At 35.5% G+C, this 16,137-nt stretch overlaps 1 protein-coding gene across 1 annotated transcript; it reads left to right on the plus strand.

Moving 5' to 3' along the window:
• Window positions 1–12,222: 12,222 nt before the first annotated feature.
• Window positions 12,223–14,949, plus strand: LOC141835014 (uncharacterized). Its single transcript, XM_074722433.1, has 4 exons — window positions 12,223–12,729; window positions 12,896–13,437; window positions 13,987–14,791; window positions 14,872–14,949. The coding sequence occupies exons 1-4, from the start codon at window positions 12,223–12,225 to the stop codon at window positions 14,947–14,949; spliced, it is 1,932 nt and encodes a 643-aa protein (XP_074578534.1).
• The last annotated feature ends 1,188 nt before the right edge of the window (window positions 14,950–16,137 follow it).

A 16,137-nucleotide genomic window follows, 5' to 3' on the forward strand; every position in this document is an offset into this window, starting at 1 on the left:
AATCCACAAGAAAAGAAGCTGGATGCAAGAACAATCAGTGGATATTTCATTGGTTATCCAGAAAAATCTAAAGGGTATAGATTTTACTGTCCTACCCATAGTACAAGAATTGTTGAAACTGGAAATGCTCGGTTTCATTGAGAATGGTGAAACCAGTGGGAGTGAAGCTTCACGAAATGTGGAGATTAAGGAAATTAGAGTACAAGTTCCTTTAACTCGTACTTCTAATTCTTTAATTGTTGTTCCTCATGTTGTTGAACCACGTAACAATCAAGAAGAACAACAAATTAATGATCCTGAGGTTAATAATGGACCTATAGCAGAACAACTACATGAAATAGCATTAAGAAGATCCCAAAGAGAAAGAAGATCTGCTATTTCGAATGATTATGTGGTTTATCTACAAGAGTCAGAAGATGACTTAAATATTGATAATGATCCAGTTTCATTTTCACAAGCTATTAATGGTGATAATTCTGATAAATGGTTAGATGCCATGAAAGATGAGCTTAAATCAATGGTACAGAATGATGTATGGGACCTTGTGGAATTACCTGAAGGCTATAAGAGAGTTGGGTGTAAATGGGTCTTTAAGACTAAGCGTGACTCTCATGGTAATATTGAACGTTACAAGGCACGACTTGTAGCCAAAGGTTTTACTCAAAAAGATGGCATTGACTATAAGGAAACATTTTCACCAGTTTCCAAGAAAGATTCTTTCAGAATTATTATTGCACTGGTAGCTCATTATGATTTAGCGTTACACCAAATGGATGTGAAAACTGCCTTTCTAAATGGGAATTTAGAGGAAGATGTTTATATGGACCAGCCAACAGGGTCTATAGAAGAAGGAAAGGAACACAAGGTGTGCAAACTTAAGAAATCAATATACGGACTTAAACAAGCTTCCAGACAATGGTATCTCAAATTCAATGATACAATTATGTCCTTTGGATTTAAGAAAAATACTGTTGATTGGTATATATATCTGAAGGTCAACAAGAGCAAGTTTATTTTTCTAATTCCGTATGTTGATGACATCTTGCTAGCAACTAATGATCTTGGTCTATTAAGTGAGACTAAGAAGTTTCTCTCTAACAACTTTGAAAATGAAGAGTATATGGGTGAGGCAAGCTATGTGATTGGAATAGAAATATTCCGAGATAGGTCACAAGGATTGTTAGGTTTGTCTCAGAAAACATATATTAATAAAGTTTTAGAGAGATTCAGAAATGGATAAATGTTCATCATCTCCTGTTCCAATACAAAAGGGAGACAAATTTAGTCTCTATGCAATGTCCACAGAATGATTTGGAATGAAAACAGATGGAAATGATTCCTTATGCATCTGTTGTTGGGAGTTTAATGTATGCTCAAACATGTACAAGGCCAGATATTAGCTTTGCAGTTGGTATGCTTGGTATATACCAGAGTAATCCAGGATTAGATCATTGAAAAGTTGCAAAGAAAGTCTTAAGATACTTGCAAGGGACAAAGAATCACATGCTTACTTATAGAAGATCTGATCATCTTGTGGTGATTGGATATTCAGATTCAGACTTTGCTGGTTGTGTAGATACAAGAAAGTCTACATTTGGCTATTTGTATCTTTTAGCTGGAGGAGCGATATCATGGAAGAATGCAAAGCAATCAGTCATTACTGCATCTACCATGGAAGCTGAATTTGTGGCATGCTTTGAGGCAACGGTTCAGGCTAATTGGTTGCGGAACTTTATTTCAGGACTTGGAATTGTCGACAGTATTGCCAGGCCGCTGAAAATTTATTGTGATAATTCCGCAGCTGTCTTCTTTTATAAAAACGACAAGTATTCTAAAGGTGCTAAACATATGGAATTGAAATACTTTGCCGTTAAAGAAGAAGTTCAGAAACATAGAGTGTTAATAGAATATATTAGCACAAATCTTATGATAGCTGACCCTTTAACAAAAGGGTTGCTGCCCAAAATATTTTCTGGTCATGTTGAGAGTATGGGCATTTTGTCCACTAGTGAATGTTAAATAGTAATGTTGTTTGACACTCTGAGCTCATTAATGTATAAGTTTCTGAATTTTCTATTTTCTATCTTATGTGTATGCATGCAAATGATGATGTTGAAAACAGATTTTGTCTTTGATAAAGACATTATGTTTGAACCCGTTATGGACTTCCCATTCTAAATTCGTGTGAGGAGAAGACTAATATAGTAGTACATGGAAGGGAATATGTTGTTACAATAACATATAACCGTCATGACTCTTATTAGTTTACTATCCTTGATCATGTTAATGATGGAACCAATATATGTAAAGTCTATTCATGCGCATTATGATTATTAAGTGATACAATATCATATGAGTCAAGTGGGAGAATGTTAGAAAATAATAATAATTATTTATTATTTTAAAATATGACTCATATGATATATTAATTAATTTAAGGGGCATATTGGTCATTATGTATGGGATTGTGGGAAGTTATTTTAACCTCCCATAATTGCACGTAGCCGACTTGATGGGAGTTGGCTATTTACGTACTTGGGTTCTGTCTCTCCCGAAAAGGTTTTTTCACCGTAGCCATCAGAAAGGTGTGAAGAAGAAAGTAAGAGGGAAGAGATAGATTGAGACTCGTAGCGATTGTCTTCTCCAACCATTGTTCCTTTCTCATGGATCAAGGTAAGTCGTCGATCTAAAGATATATAAATGAGAATCATAAATTTCAAGATCTTTCATGTTTTGTTTTCTGAATTAGAAAACCTTGGAATATTTAGGGAAAGATGAAAAGAGCACTTTATTTTTTACCAAATCGTCAAGAGCACAACACGTCCCACTTTGATTTTTTTTTATCAAAATGGTGCCTCACCAACTATCATCCTGTATGATTTTCAGTATTTCCTGTCTAAATCCTAAACTATCTTTTAAGTAATTATGATTTTTATAACTGCTACAACTAAGCTGTCACATAGTTGTAGTAATTATGATTTCATAGCTATTATAATATAACAGTTGTAATTTATAGTTTACAGTTATGAAACTGTAGTTGTTACAACTTGAAAATAACTTTAAATAAAAACAATAATTTTTCAGAACCTCTTACAAATCTTTAAAGTATATTTTTTAGGCCTAAAATTGGACCATTACAAGTTACACTCGATAATAAATGTAGATCTCTAAACGAGCTTCGATTATATATATTATGCATCATGTGATTCAATCTGAGACAAAAATTATCACCTCTCAAAGTTTACATAATATTCACAGTTGTAGCAGCTACGAGTTCGTAACTGCTACAACTATGTAGTAGTTATAAAATCCACTATAAAAAAATGGATTTAGTGATAAAATTTAGCGATGAAACAAATTCGTCACTAATCAACAATGAAAATAGCGACAAAAAAAATTTCATCGCAAATTAAAAACAAAATTAGCAATAAAAAAATTTCATCGCAAAATTAATAACAAAAAGTTTTCGTCACAAAAGTAAACAAATATATCTTATAAGTAACTATAGAATTGCATGACGGTCGAAAGGGTTAAGAGCGCCGAGAGAAACCCCAAACCCAATCAAGGAGTTAGAGGTATATTGATGTTGTTCCTTCTATGGACTAAAGGGAGAATGGTCAAGAAATGCTCGTCGAACTCAGCCAATCAAAAGCACATCTAGTCCTCCTTAAAACATATATATAGTTGGTTGATATTAGGTCTTGCTTGGATCAACTTTACCATGCAACAACCACCTTAATTATTTGAATTTCTTATATAGCTCCATACCTTATTAATTATTTTATATATTCTTCATTTAGGATGGGAGCAACAAGGTTAAAGCTATATTTGAGAAATCTTAAGTGGGGCTAGAAGATGGTAAATAATATAATAAAAATATTTAGGTAAAGATCAAAAAAGCACTTTTTTTTATACTAAGTCCTAAATGGGATGTTCCACTTTTATTTTTTATCATAATGGTGTCACACCCCCACGTAAATAACATAACTATCCTTCAGTATTATTTTCAATAGTATACTACCTATAATTTCTGCCTAAATTCGGAATCATCAAGCTCGTTATAGTAGTTACGATTTTCATAACTGCTACAACTGAGCTACTATACAGTTGTAGCAACTATAATTTCATAACTATTACAACTACAACAGTTGTAGCTTATAGTTATAATAGCTATGATTTCATAGCTACTACAACTACAATAGTTGTAGTAGCTATGAAACTATAGCTGCTACAATAAGAAAAATAATCTTCAATAAAGACTGCAATTCTTCGAAACCTCTTAAAAATCTTTAAAGGATATTTTTTGGACCTAAGATTCTACTATTATGAGTTACCTGGTAACAAATGTACATATCTTAACGAGCTTTAATTAGATATATTATGCATCTCATGGTGCAATCCAACACAAAAATTATCAAGTCTCAAAGCTTACTTAATATTCATAGTTGTAGCAGCTACAAGTTCGTTACTGCTACAACTGTGTAGCAGCTACGAAATTCACTACAAAACACATGGATTTAGCAATGAAATAAATTTATCACTAATCAACAACGAAAATAGAGACAAAAAAAATTCATCCCAAATCAGCAACGAAATAGCAACAAAAAAGTTTCATCACAAAATTAGCAACAAAAAGTTTTCGTCGTAAAATTCGTGTGTAAAAAGATTATTGTCACAAATTTCATTGTAAATTAGCGATGAATTTTGAATTCATTGCTAATTTAAGATGAATTTAAAATTCATCACTAAACTTAGGATAAATGTCGAAATTTCTAGTGGTCAAAGTCTAATTTTAGAAACGAATTATGAATTCATCGCTGATTCAACGACGAATTGAATTCGTCGCTGATTTAGGGATTAAACTATAACCCTAGATCCCTATTTCTCTCCTACATGTGAATGCACGGTTGGCGAACATGAGCTTCAATTCTCCTTCGGTTCTCTCCAACACACGAAAGCACGCGACCGTATAAGGTACACATCTCCTCTCTCTCACCTCTCCTTTTCCCTCCCCTCTCCAACCAGATCTGGGCACGACAAGGTGTCACCACCACAGGCTGGCCACAAGGCCCACTGTCGCCGCCATATGCTGACCGCCACCGTAGGTTGGCCGCGATCTCCCTCCCTTGCCATGAGCTCAGGCCGATCACGAGCTTGTCCAACTGCCCCAACTACGAGCTCAGGCTGGCCGCAAGCTCGTCCAAGTTGGTTGCCCCCAACTATGAGCTCAGGCTCACTGTTGTCATAGCTTGGCAACGAGATTTTGTGGTCTGAGCAAAACCTTGAAGTGAAAGGTTGGCTTAGTTGATAAATTTGATACTATATTATGAAAATTCTTTGTGGATTGTTACTAGAATCAAGTAGTCAAGTTGGAGTTCAAGTTGTTGAAAATTCTTAATGAATTTAGAAAAAACTTATTTGAAACTATGTTGGAGTAAAGGTGTGTGACTTCAAAAAAAAAAAGTTGTTTAATGTGATGATTTAATTTGTTGACTTTGATGATTGAGATATATAAGTTATAAACTAAGATATAAATTATTACTTTATAGTGTGATGATTTTAATTGAGAAAAATCTAAATGATGTAGTATTTTATATGGAATTTAAAGATTAGAAAAGTTATTTGTGCACTTTTATATATATTTGATTATTGATTTCGTAATGTTATTTGCGCAAGTCTCTATTTGGCATGGACTTAAAGTAGTTGGAGATACTCCTCTTTGTTCACTTGCTTTAAGTATATCTGCAACAATAGTTACTTTAACATTAGTTATTGTTATATTAATTTAGCAACAATTAATTATGTTATTATTTATTTGTAGTAGATCAGAGTTAATATTTTAATAATAAATTTAGAAATTGAAAAAAATATGGAAAGAAAGGAGTTGGATGTATAAAAAGAGCTTACCTGAACGTCAGAGTTTAACTGATGAGTATATTATTGGGTTGGAATAATTTTTAAATTTTGTATGTAGTAATGTTAAATTTATGGATGAGAATAAGTTAAGGTGTCAATGCAGAAAGTGTGATAATGAAAAAAAATCAGTGTGATAAAGTTTGAGAACATCTTTGTCGATTTAGTTTTACTCTGAATTATTATAATTGAATATATCATAGTGAATCGTTCATATCTGATGAGGTGTATGAACGAAACATACAAGTCTTGGTTAGTGGAGATCAAAATTATTATGATCAATTAAATCCATATCAGAAGATGATAATTGATGCAACTGGTTAGAATTTTATCCGAATTGAGCCCTACAAGTTTTAGTTTTCCTCCAACATTTGAACAAATGTTTACTAGTTATGCATCACCGTTGGAGGAGGAAGAAGTAGCTAGTGTTGATGAAAATGCGAATAATGAACTATATCTCCAATTTCAAGAAGTGTTGAGTACGACATATGAATTTGTATGGGCTGGTTGTGACAAACACACTAAATTATCTTTAACCATTAGACTGTTGAATGTCAAGGTAGAGCATAATGTGTTTGAAGATCATTTTAATAATTTTGTTTAAGTTATTAGAGAGGTATTGTTAACGTGATCATATAATGACAATGATTTATACAATATGAAAAAATTTATAAAAGAATTAGGTCTTCCTATGGAAAGAATTGATGTTTGCAAATATGTATGTTATATTGGGGAGATGATGCAGATGCAGATGTTTATAAATTTTGTAATCAATGTAGATACAAGAGCACTAGGAGATTGGTCGTAATCAGCGACATAAATCATATAAACATATTTTATTTGTCTTTAACTTTTAGGTTACAAATGATTTATGCATCAAAAGTCACTATCGAACACATGACTTGATATGCAAATTATGAAACAGAAGAGGGGCTAATGTGTATCTATTAGATGTAGAGGCATGGAAATATTTTAATAGAACATATCCTGAGTTTGCAAAGAAGACTTGAAATATTATATTAGGTCTCTGTGTTGATAGATTTGCTCAATTTGACAAATTAAGAAGATCTTATTTTTGTTGGCCAATTATCTTAATTATGTATAATCTTCCATCTGGTATGTGTATGAAAACACCGTATATGTTTTTAACATTGATCGTGTCTGACCCATAAAATCCGAAGAAGTTAATAAATGTTTACATACAACAACTTATTATGGAGCTAAAACAACTATAGGATGAAGATTTTTTTACATATGATATTAATACTAATAAGATGTTTGTAATGAAGGATGCTTTTCTTTATACCGTAAATGACTTTCCGACTTATGGTATGTTATCGGGATAGAGTACCACTAGGATCTTAGGTTGCCCAATATGTATGAAGAGATCAAAGCCAATCAAATTAAAACATGAGGTTATTTTGATTATCATAGATAATTTTTTACTACTAAATCATAAATTCAGAAGGAGTAAAAAAGAATACACTAAAAATAAAATTGAAAGAATGCCTCCGTCATTGAGATTAACATGTGAACAAATTTGAAGAGGTCTGTTCGGTACAAAGGTAAGAGGATCAAGAAATTAGTGATTTGTGCCAACAACAAAACTTCATCATGCAACATTTTCAGTTAGTCTCCGCTTCAAGTCATATTCCTCCTGGTGATGATGATAATGGTGACAATGATAATGGTGGTGGTGGTGTATGAATGTTATTTGACATATTTAGTATTTTTGAGCATTTATTATTTTTTTAAGTTTTTATTGTTTTTCTTTTAAAGTTGTATTTTTGATTAATGTCAACTTGTTTGAAATAGGGTCGCCAAGGAAGGTGATGAAAAATGAAAATCCATGTCGGAAGAGAGGGAGCATTTACATTAGTTTTGTGTTAGTTTATTACTCTTCGTATTTGCATCTTAACTAATTTACTTTTGGATTATTTGTTTTTTGATGCAGGAAAAGAAGAGGAAGAAGATCAAGAAGAAGAAGAAGTATGTGATTGATAGTTTATTACATCGTCTAGTTTAACTTGAATAATGTTATGAGATTGTTTGTTATGAGATTGTCTAGTTATGAGATTATTTATTTGACTTGAATCTGTTTTAAAATTTGTCTATGTTATATGATGTATCAAATCTTGTATGAGATCTTTGGTTTGCCATGTATATAATGTATTAGATTTTGTTATGAGATCTTTGATTTGAATATGGATAGTGTATGAATGCACATGATGTATCAGATTTATAAGTTTTCATGTATATGATATATTAGATTTATAAGTTTTATATGTATGAATGATGAGGCATTAGATTTACATATTTGTTGTGTAGGAAAAACTGTAGGTTTACGGTGAATTTTTTTTATTAAAATTACTTAATTTGTAATGAAAATATTTTTATCACAAAAGCGATGAAATTCATTTTCATCGTTGATTTACAATGAAATTCATTTTCATCGTCGATTAGCGATGAAATTCATTTGTCGCTGATATGCAATGAAAATATTTTTTTTGTCCTTGATTTACAATAATTTCCGTGATAAATTTTTATTTTTTTTAATTTTATGATGAAATTGTATTTTTTTTGTTGTAAATTTTTGCGATGACATATTTGCGACGAAAATATTTTCGTTGTAAAAAATTTTACGATGATTTTTTTTATAAAATTTATCTTAAAATTCATTCTAAAATGATAATTTCTTAGTGATCGTAACTGCTATAACATGTGTCAGCTCAGTTGTAATAATTATGAAACTATATCTGCTATAACTGTGTAGTAGTTATGATTTCATAATTGTTACAATGCATCCCGATTCAAAATATAGACAAAAAAAAATAGAGGCAAAATAATAATAATAATAATATAATAAAAAATAATTAGATAATTATACATAGAAATATCATTTTGATAAACAAATTAAATAGAGATTCGATAAATAAAATATCCTTTTCATTTTTATCCAAAATATTTTAAATTAAATATAAAATGAAATAACAATGGTTCTTAGTTTATTTCATGGATTCGTACAATGAACTTTTTAAAGCATCATTACGTTTCGTCTTTTTAGAAACCTTTCAAGGCGAAAACATATTTTATAAAGCTTGTCACAGAAGATAAGATATGAAGTTCGAAGATAAAGATCTTAAATTTAAAAATCAATAAGAAAAATAAGAATAAATTTTATTATATAATTGAGTGGATAATGATAGAGTAAAATTGTTAAAGTGGATAAGTGGATAATGATAGAGTAAAATTGTTAAAGTGGATAAGGATCGAATCTCGATGAAATTGAGATACTGTCCTCTTTCATATTAGTCAATTATAATTTTTTAATTTATTATAATTTTTTTTATTTACTTTCTTATAAATTGTCGTAGAATTAATCGTATGAAATCATATAGATTTTATTTTTTTATTGTAGAAGTTAAAGAATTTTATTATAATTTTAAAGTAGTATAATTTTAATCATATCAAATTTTGATTAAAATTATTTTAAGATATGAAAAATTTAAGATGTTAATTATCGAGTACAGTTGCACGTACGGTTAGATTTAATTTGATAGTCGGATAGATATTTTTATTGGTTTGGAAATCGTCAAGATTGACCTCATAGTAAAATTAAAATATATGAGTTAAATAAAATATTTCGAATATGTTTTAAAAGATAGAAATGTAGATAATAAGGGAGGTTTTTTCAGTTTCTGCCACTTAAACGATTTGTGCCCACGTTTGTACCACCAAGCACGGCGATCGCAGGTCAACCCAGTTCGGATCCTCTGCACCGCTAAACCTCTGCGCCCCTGCGCCACTCAGAAACGACAAACGTGTGCGTGCGATCTGAGAAACCTTCGCCAAAACTTTCGGCGCCAAAAACCTTCACCCAAATCAAAACCCCCGTTCTCAAAATCGCCGCTCCACGCCGATCTGCCGAATCCGCTCCACCCTTTCCCAAAATCGCTCCGATCCTTGCTGCCGATCCTTCGCCTTCGTTGCCGCAGAAAGATGCCGCTGCCGCCGCCTGATCTCTGCGATCCTTCGTCCGCCTTCGTCGCCGCGGGAAGACGCTGCCCGATCTGAACTGTTCGTAACTTAGTTTATTTTATCTCTTCTCAGCTTTCACTTGTCTTCTTCTCTGCAAAGTTTCTCTTTATCATGTGTTCGCTTCTTGCTTGCATTCACTGCCATTAACCTTCGCCACCTCTTTCGTTGTACCTTCAGGAAAATTGGATCCTAATTCTTATCTTAATGATTTTGTTAGTCTCACCTCACCTTGTCTTGGATGAAGGTTGTTATTGTGTAGGTTATCTGAGCAAACTTGTGCTTTCATTGGCTGTCCAAGTGCATCTCTTTTGTTTTATTGCAAATGTTATTTCTTAAGAATAGGTCAAAGTACTGAAAGAATAGTGTCAACATATCACATAATGCTTAAATTTGAGCATCTCTTTGTTTTAAAAACAGTTTTCTAGTCTCTTTTAAATGCTTTGATTAGAAATTTGTAGCATGCCATTCACTGGAGAACGCAGTTAAACAGACTTAATGAAAATTGTAAGGACAAAATTGTAAGTTTTGCTGGTCTTTGTGAAAGTAATCAACTTTCATCAGCTATCTAGCAAAGAGTTTCCCCACTAGAAAACCTGAAACTGAGAGTTCTCTATGTAGCATTAGGCCCCAAACTAAGAGTTCTCTATGTAGCATTAGGCCCCAAACTGAGAGTCCTAATCCAAATTTGACAGAATGAAGCTCTATAAAGAAAGTGAAGCTGCTAAATGTTTCTATCACCGTGGAGTTCTCTATGTAGCATTAGGCCCCAAACTATAATTTAACTTTTTGGTGTTTGATCATGCAAATAAATTCTTAGACGATAAGTCTTTAGCCTGTGCCAACAAGAATGGTCTGCGGTATTTCTTTGAACCTTTGACATTCCCAAATAGGTGCATATTTTTTTCTGGCATTTGGTGTTGATAATCTTATAAAGTTACTGTCTTACGGCCAACTATTCTTGATTCTATATGTTATAACTAACCATGTAAATGGTGCATGCTTTGCTAGTTATGTTATGTTGGCCTAATTGTTAACTTGTTCGCAACATGATGTTGGTAGTCATCTGGTGGTTTCTTGTATTGTTTTGTTTTCTGGTTTAAATTGTCGTCAGGACTTGCTTCTCTGTTCCTTTTCATCCGTTTCAATCTTTTAGGCAGTACATAAATCCCTTGTGTAAAGAATTTGTTTAGGGTGGAGCTATTTAGAGGTTAATCCAGGTCATAAATCTTTACACTTATTGTTTTTGGATTTTATTACATAAGTATCAGGATACTAATGTTGGAAATTTGAATGGAAAAATAAAATGGTGGAAGGAGGAAGCTCCTTTGTGAATGGGAATTTAGTCCCACATTGGAAGTTTTAAGGTATAATTGTTGGTTTATATTGTTTCACAAGAATGGATGTTGTGAACAAATGCTTAGGGTGCAAATCCAGGGCCCGGATTGCACTACCTGCAAGGCAACTTGTGTGCGAGCGCGACCTGCGCACGTCGAATGTCGGACCGGTCAGGACAAAATTTGTCCAAGCGAATAAACCAACATTTTACCACTTGAAAATATTTTTATGCAATTTAATATTGCATGAGCGTTGATGCAATTTTATGCATAAACGTATAAAATGCATTAATGGCATAAAAGTAACGTCTAGCATGAATGTAACGTCTAGATGAGAGAACCTATATAAGACTCCTAGTCTTAAGCAAAGGAACTCAACTTGAAGTGAATCCACCTCTAGTCCCCTCTTTCTTTCTCTCTGGTGATAGCATTCGGGTACTATCTCAGTTCGCCGCGATCTGCCTGTGCTTGGCAGTTAACGCGGTTCTGTCGTTGTATCCTGGGAAACAGACGTCCGTCGTGACCTCTAAGCACCGCCGGAGGGGACGAATCTGTTTTAAGGAAACTGCGTTGAACGCAGGCCTCGACATCGACTCTCAGCACTTAGCCTCTTGTCTCGGCTCTCGGCGACTTGGTCGACTCGGCTCTCGGCGACTTGGTCGACTCGACTCTCGGCGTCTCGACCGACTCGACACTCGGTGACTTGGCCGTCTCGGCTCTCAGCACTCGGCATCTCGCCCGATTCGGCACTCGACGACTCAACCATTCGGTTGATTTAGCACCGGTGATCGGGACACACCAACCCTTGTTGGCAGCTTGAAATTATCAGTTCAAGTCATCTCTACAGATAAGTTGAATTGTATTGTAATTCAATAAAATATAAATCTCTCCGGCAAAGATTGTCCAACAATCTTAAAACAGATTCGGTTCTATTGAGATGACCACAGACAACGTTGAGGTGCAACAGACTCAACTTGTGACGGCCCCCTCCGCCCCGATTGGTAATGTTCCAATCGCTCATGGGGAAAGACCAGAGAAGTTCACTGGGTTGAACTTCAAGCGTTGGCAGCAGAAGATGCTCTTCTATCTGACCACGCTAAATCTGGCTCGATTCTTGACTGAGGAACCTCCCAAGCATGTTGAGGATGCAACTGTAGTGGAAGCTTGGAATCATTCTGAGTTTCTATGCAGAAACTACATCCTCAATGGCCTTGCCGACTCGCTATACGCTGTGTATAGCATGAAGAGAACGGCTAAGGAGCTGTGGGAGTCCCTGGACAAGAAGTATAAGACGGAGGATGCAGGGGCTAAGAAATTCATTGTGGGCCGATTCCTGGACTACAAGATGGTTGACTCTAAGACTGTAATCAGCCAAGTCCAGGAGCTTCAGGTGATCCTGCATGAGATCCACTCGGAAGACATGGTGCTAAGTGAGACCTTCCAGGTGGCAGCGATCATAGAGAAACTCCCTCCCAGCTGGAAGGACTTCAAGAATTACCTGAAGCATAAGCGAAAGGAGATGAATGTGGAGGACCTTATTGTCCGACTCCGAATCGAGGAAGACAATAAAAGTTCTGAGAGAAAGATGTTCTCTCAGGCTACTGAAAAAGCCAACGTGGTCGAGCACGGTCAAAGCTCGAAACGGAAGAATTCTAAGTCTTCCAAAATTGGACCCAGAGGAGGCGTATCCAAGAAGAAAGTTCTCTGGGAAATGCTTCAACTGTGACCGAGTCGGTCACAAATCTTCGGAATGCAGAAAGCCGAAGAAGAAGCAGGAGGCCAACTTGAACGAGGGACTAGAGGTGGACGACCTCTGTGCGGTGATCACTGAGCTGAACTTGGTATGTTCAAACCCTCGACAATGGTGGATGGACACTGGTGCTACCAGACATGTCTGCTGCAACAAGGAGCTGCTCCACAACTTTGAAGAAGTCAAAGGGGAGAAGCTGTACATGGGGAACTCAGCAACCTCGGACGTAATGGGCCAAGGAAAGGTGGTGCTGAAGATGACCTCGGGCAAGGAGCTCACTCTGAACAATGTGTTGTATGTTCCGGAGGTTCGGAAGAATCTGGTCTCCGGATCACTTTTAAGCAAGCATGGTTTTCGCATTGTATGTGAGTCGGATAGAGTTGTTCTATCCAAGAATGGAGTGTTTGTAGGAAAGGGCTATATAACTGATGGGCTGTTTAAGCTCAGTGTAATGGCTATTCGGCCAAAAATTAATAAGAATGAAAGCTCTTCCACCTATATGCTTGAGTCTTCATGTTTGTGGCATGGTAGACTAGGACATGTTAACTACGATGTACTGCGCAGATTAATTAACATGCAAAGCATACCTACATTCCACCTTGACCCGAAACACAAATGTGAGATTTGTGTTGAAGCAAAAATGATAAGGTCATCCTTTCAACATGTTGAAAGAAGTAATGAACCACTCGGTCTAATCCACACCGATGTATGCGACCTTAAAGGTACGCCAACACGTGGTGGCAATAAATACTTCATCACTTTTGTAGACGATAACACAAAGTATTGCTATGTGTATCTTCTCAAAAGTAAAGATGAAGCTATAGAGAAATTTATTCTCTATAAGAATGAGGTTGAAAACCAACTTAATAAGAAGATTAAGGTGGTTCGAAGTGATCGAGGTGGTGAATATGTATCACCATTCGCTGAGTTGTGTGCTGAACATGGAATCAGACACGAAACAACAGCTCCTTATACTCCTCAGCAAAATGGTGTTGCTGAGAGAAAGAATCGTACTCTGAAAGAGATGATGAATGCTCTTCTATTGAGCTCTGGATTACCAGAGTACATGTGGGGGGAAGCTGTGTTAACGGCTAACTACCTTTTAAATAAGGTTCCCCGAAAGAAAATTGAGAAGAGCCCTTATGAGTTATGGAAAGGAAGACAACCATCCTATAAATATTTACGAGTGTGGGGGTGTCTTGCCAAAGTAATGGTGCCTGATCCGAAGAGGATCAAGATAGGACCAAAAACTGTGGATTGCATATTTATAGGATATGCACATAACAGTTGTGCCTATCGATTCCTTGTGTATGAATCTCAAGTACCGGAGATACACAAGAACTCGATTATTGAATCAAGAAATGCTTCATTCTTCGAGCATGTGTTTCCTTATAAGACCCGAGAGGAAGAAAGTTCCTCAAAACGGATATATGAATCACAAGAGGAAGAAGAAGTAGATGAACCAATTGAGGTTGAGCCTAGACGGAGTAAACGAGCTCGGGTAGAAAAATCCTTCGGAACGGATTTTATCACTTTCATGTTGGAAAGTGATCCCCAAACTTACTCAGAAGCAGTGAACTCTTCTGAGGGTCCTCAATGGAAAGAGGCAATTGCATCTGAGATTGATTCTATCTTGCAAAATCATACTTGGGAACTTGTGGATCTTCCCCCGGGGAGTAAACCACTAGGTTGCAAGTGGATTTTCAAGAAGAAAATAAAATCAGATGGCACGATTGATAAGTATAAGGCTCGATTGGTAATTAAAGGTTACCGACAACGTGAAGGCCTTGATTACTTTGATACATATTCTCCGGTGTCGAGAATAACTTCCATCAGAGTATTGTTGGCTATTGCCGCTCTATGGAATCTGGAAATACATCAAATGGATGTAAAGACCGCCTTTCTAAACGGTGATTTAGAAGAGGAAATCTACATGGAACAACCTGAAGGATTTTCTGCACCAGGACAGAAAAATAAGGTTTGTAGATTGGTAAAGTCGTTATACGGCTTGAAACAGGCACCAAAGCAGTGGCATGAAAAATTTGATAATGTCATGAAGGAATGTGGATTCACAATCAATGAATGTGATAAATGTGTTTACATGAAAGACACAGGAAATGAATATGTCATTTTATGTCTTTATGTAGATGATATACTTATTATTGGGAGTAATGATAAGATAATCAAATCCACTAAAGATATGTTGAATTCAAGATTTGACATGAAAGACATGGGCCTAGCTGATGTGATTCTAGGAATTAAAATTCTTAGAACAGCTGAAGGACTTGTTCTTAGTCAGTCCCACTATGTGGATAAAATACTTGAAAAATTCAACAAGAATGATACTGCGTTAGCACGGACTCCGATAGATATGAGTCAACATCTATCGAAAAATCGAGGAAAGAGTAGCTCTCAGATAGAGTACTCTAGAGTGATTGGAAGTCTGATGTACCTAATGAGTTGTACACGACCAGACTTAGCATACGCAGTAAGTAAACTGAGTAGATACACGAGTAATCCCGGTGTTGAGCACTGGAAAGGGATAACAAGAGTACTGAGGTACTTGAGATATACTCGTGATTATGGACTGCAATATACTAGATATCCGGCCGTAATCGAAGGATATAGCGATGCAAATTGGATATCGGACATGAAAGACTCTAAGTCTACAAGTGGATATATATTCACTTTGGGAAGTGCAGCCATATCTTGGAAATCTTCAAAGCAAACCATAATAACCAGATCCACGATGGAATCTGAGTTTGTAGCTCTTGACAAATGTGGTGAAGAGGCTGAATGGTTACGACAATTTCTAGAAGATGTTCCTAGATGGCCGAAACCTGTGCCGGCAATCTGCATACATTGCGATAGCCAATCAGCAATTGGTCGAGCACAGAGCCATCTGTATAATGGTAAGTCTAGACATATACGTCGTAGACATAATACTATTAGACAACTACTCTCAACGGGAGTTATCACTGTTGACTATGTAAAGTCAAAGGATAACCTAGCGGATCCGCTAACCAAAGGGTTAAACAGAGAGTTAGTTGCTAGCTCATCGCGAGGGATGGGTTTGATGCCGATAAGAAATGTTGGTGCAAA

This window comes from Curcuma longa, chromosome 9, assembly GCF_044706935.1.
Source record: "Curcuma longa cultivar G26 ecotype Majalengka, Jawa Barat chromosome 9, ITB_CL_G26_1.1, whole genome shotgun sequence".
Taxonomy (NCBI): Eukaryota; Viridiplantae; Streptophyta; class Magnoliopsida; order Zingiberales; family Zingiberaceae; genus Curcuma; species Curcuma longa.

What these genes read in the sequence shown, in the direction of transcription:
- LOC141835014 (XM_074722433.1), top strand. Translation starts at nt 12,223, where the DNA reads ATGACCACAGACAACGTTGAGGTGCAACAGACTCAACTTGTGACGGCC. An exon ending in GTTCTATCCAAGAATGGAGT is followed by an intron (nt 13,438 to 13,986) that starts GTTTGTAGGAAA and finishes ACATGGAATCAG; the next exon opens with ACACGAAACAACAGCTCCTT. An exon ending in ATAAGTATAAGGCTCGATTG is followed by an intron (nt 14,792 to 14,871) that starts GTAATTAAAGGT and finishes AACTTCCATCAG; the next exon opens with AGTATTGTTGGCTATTGCCG.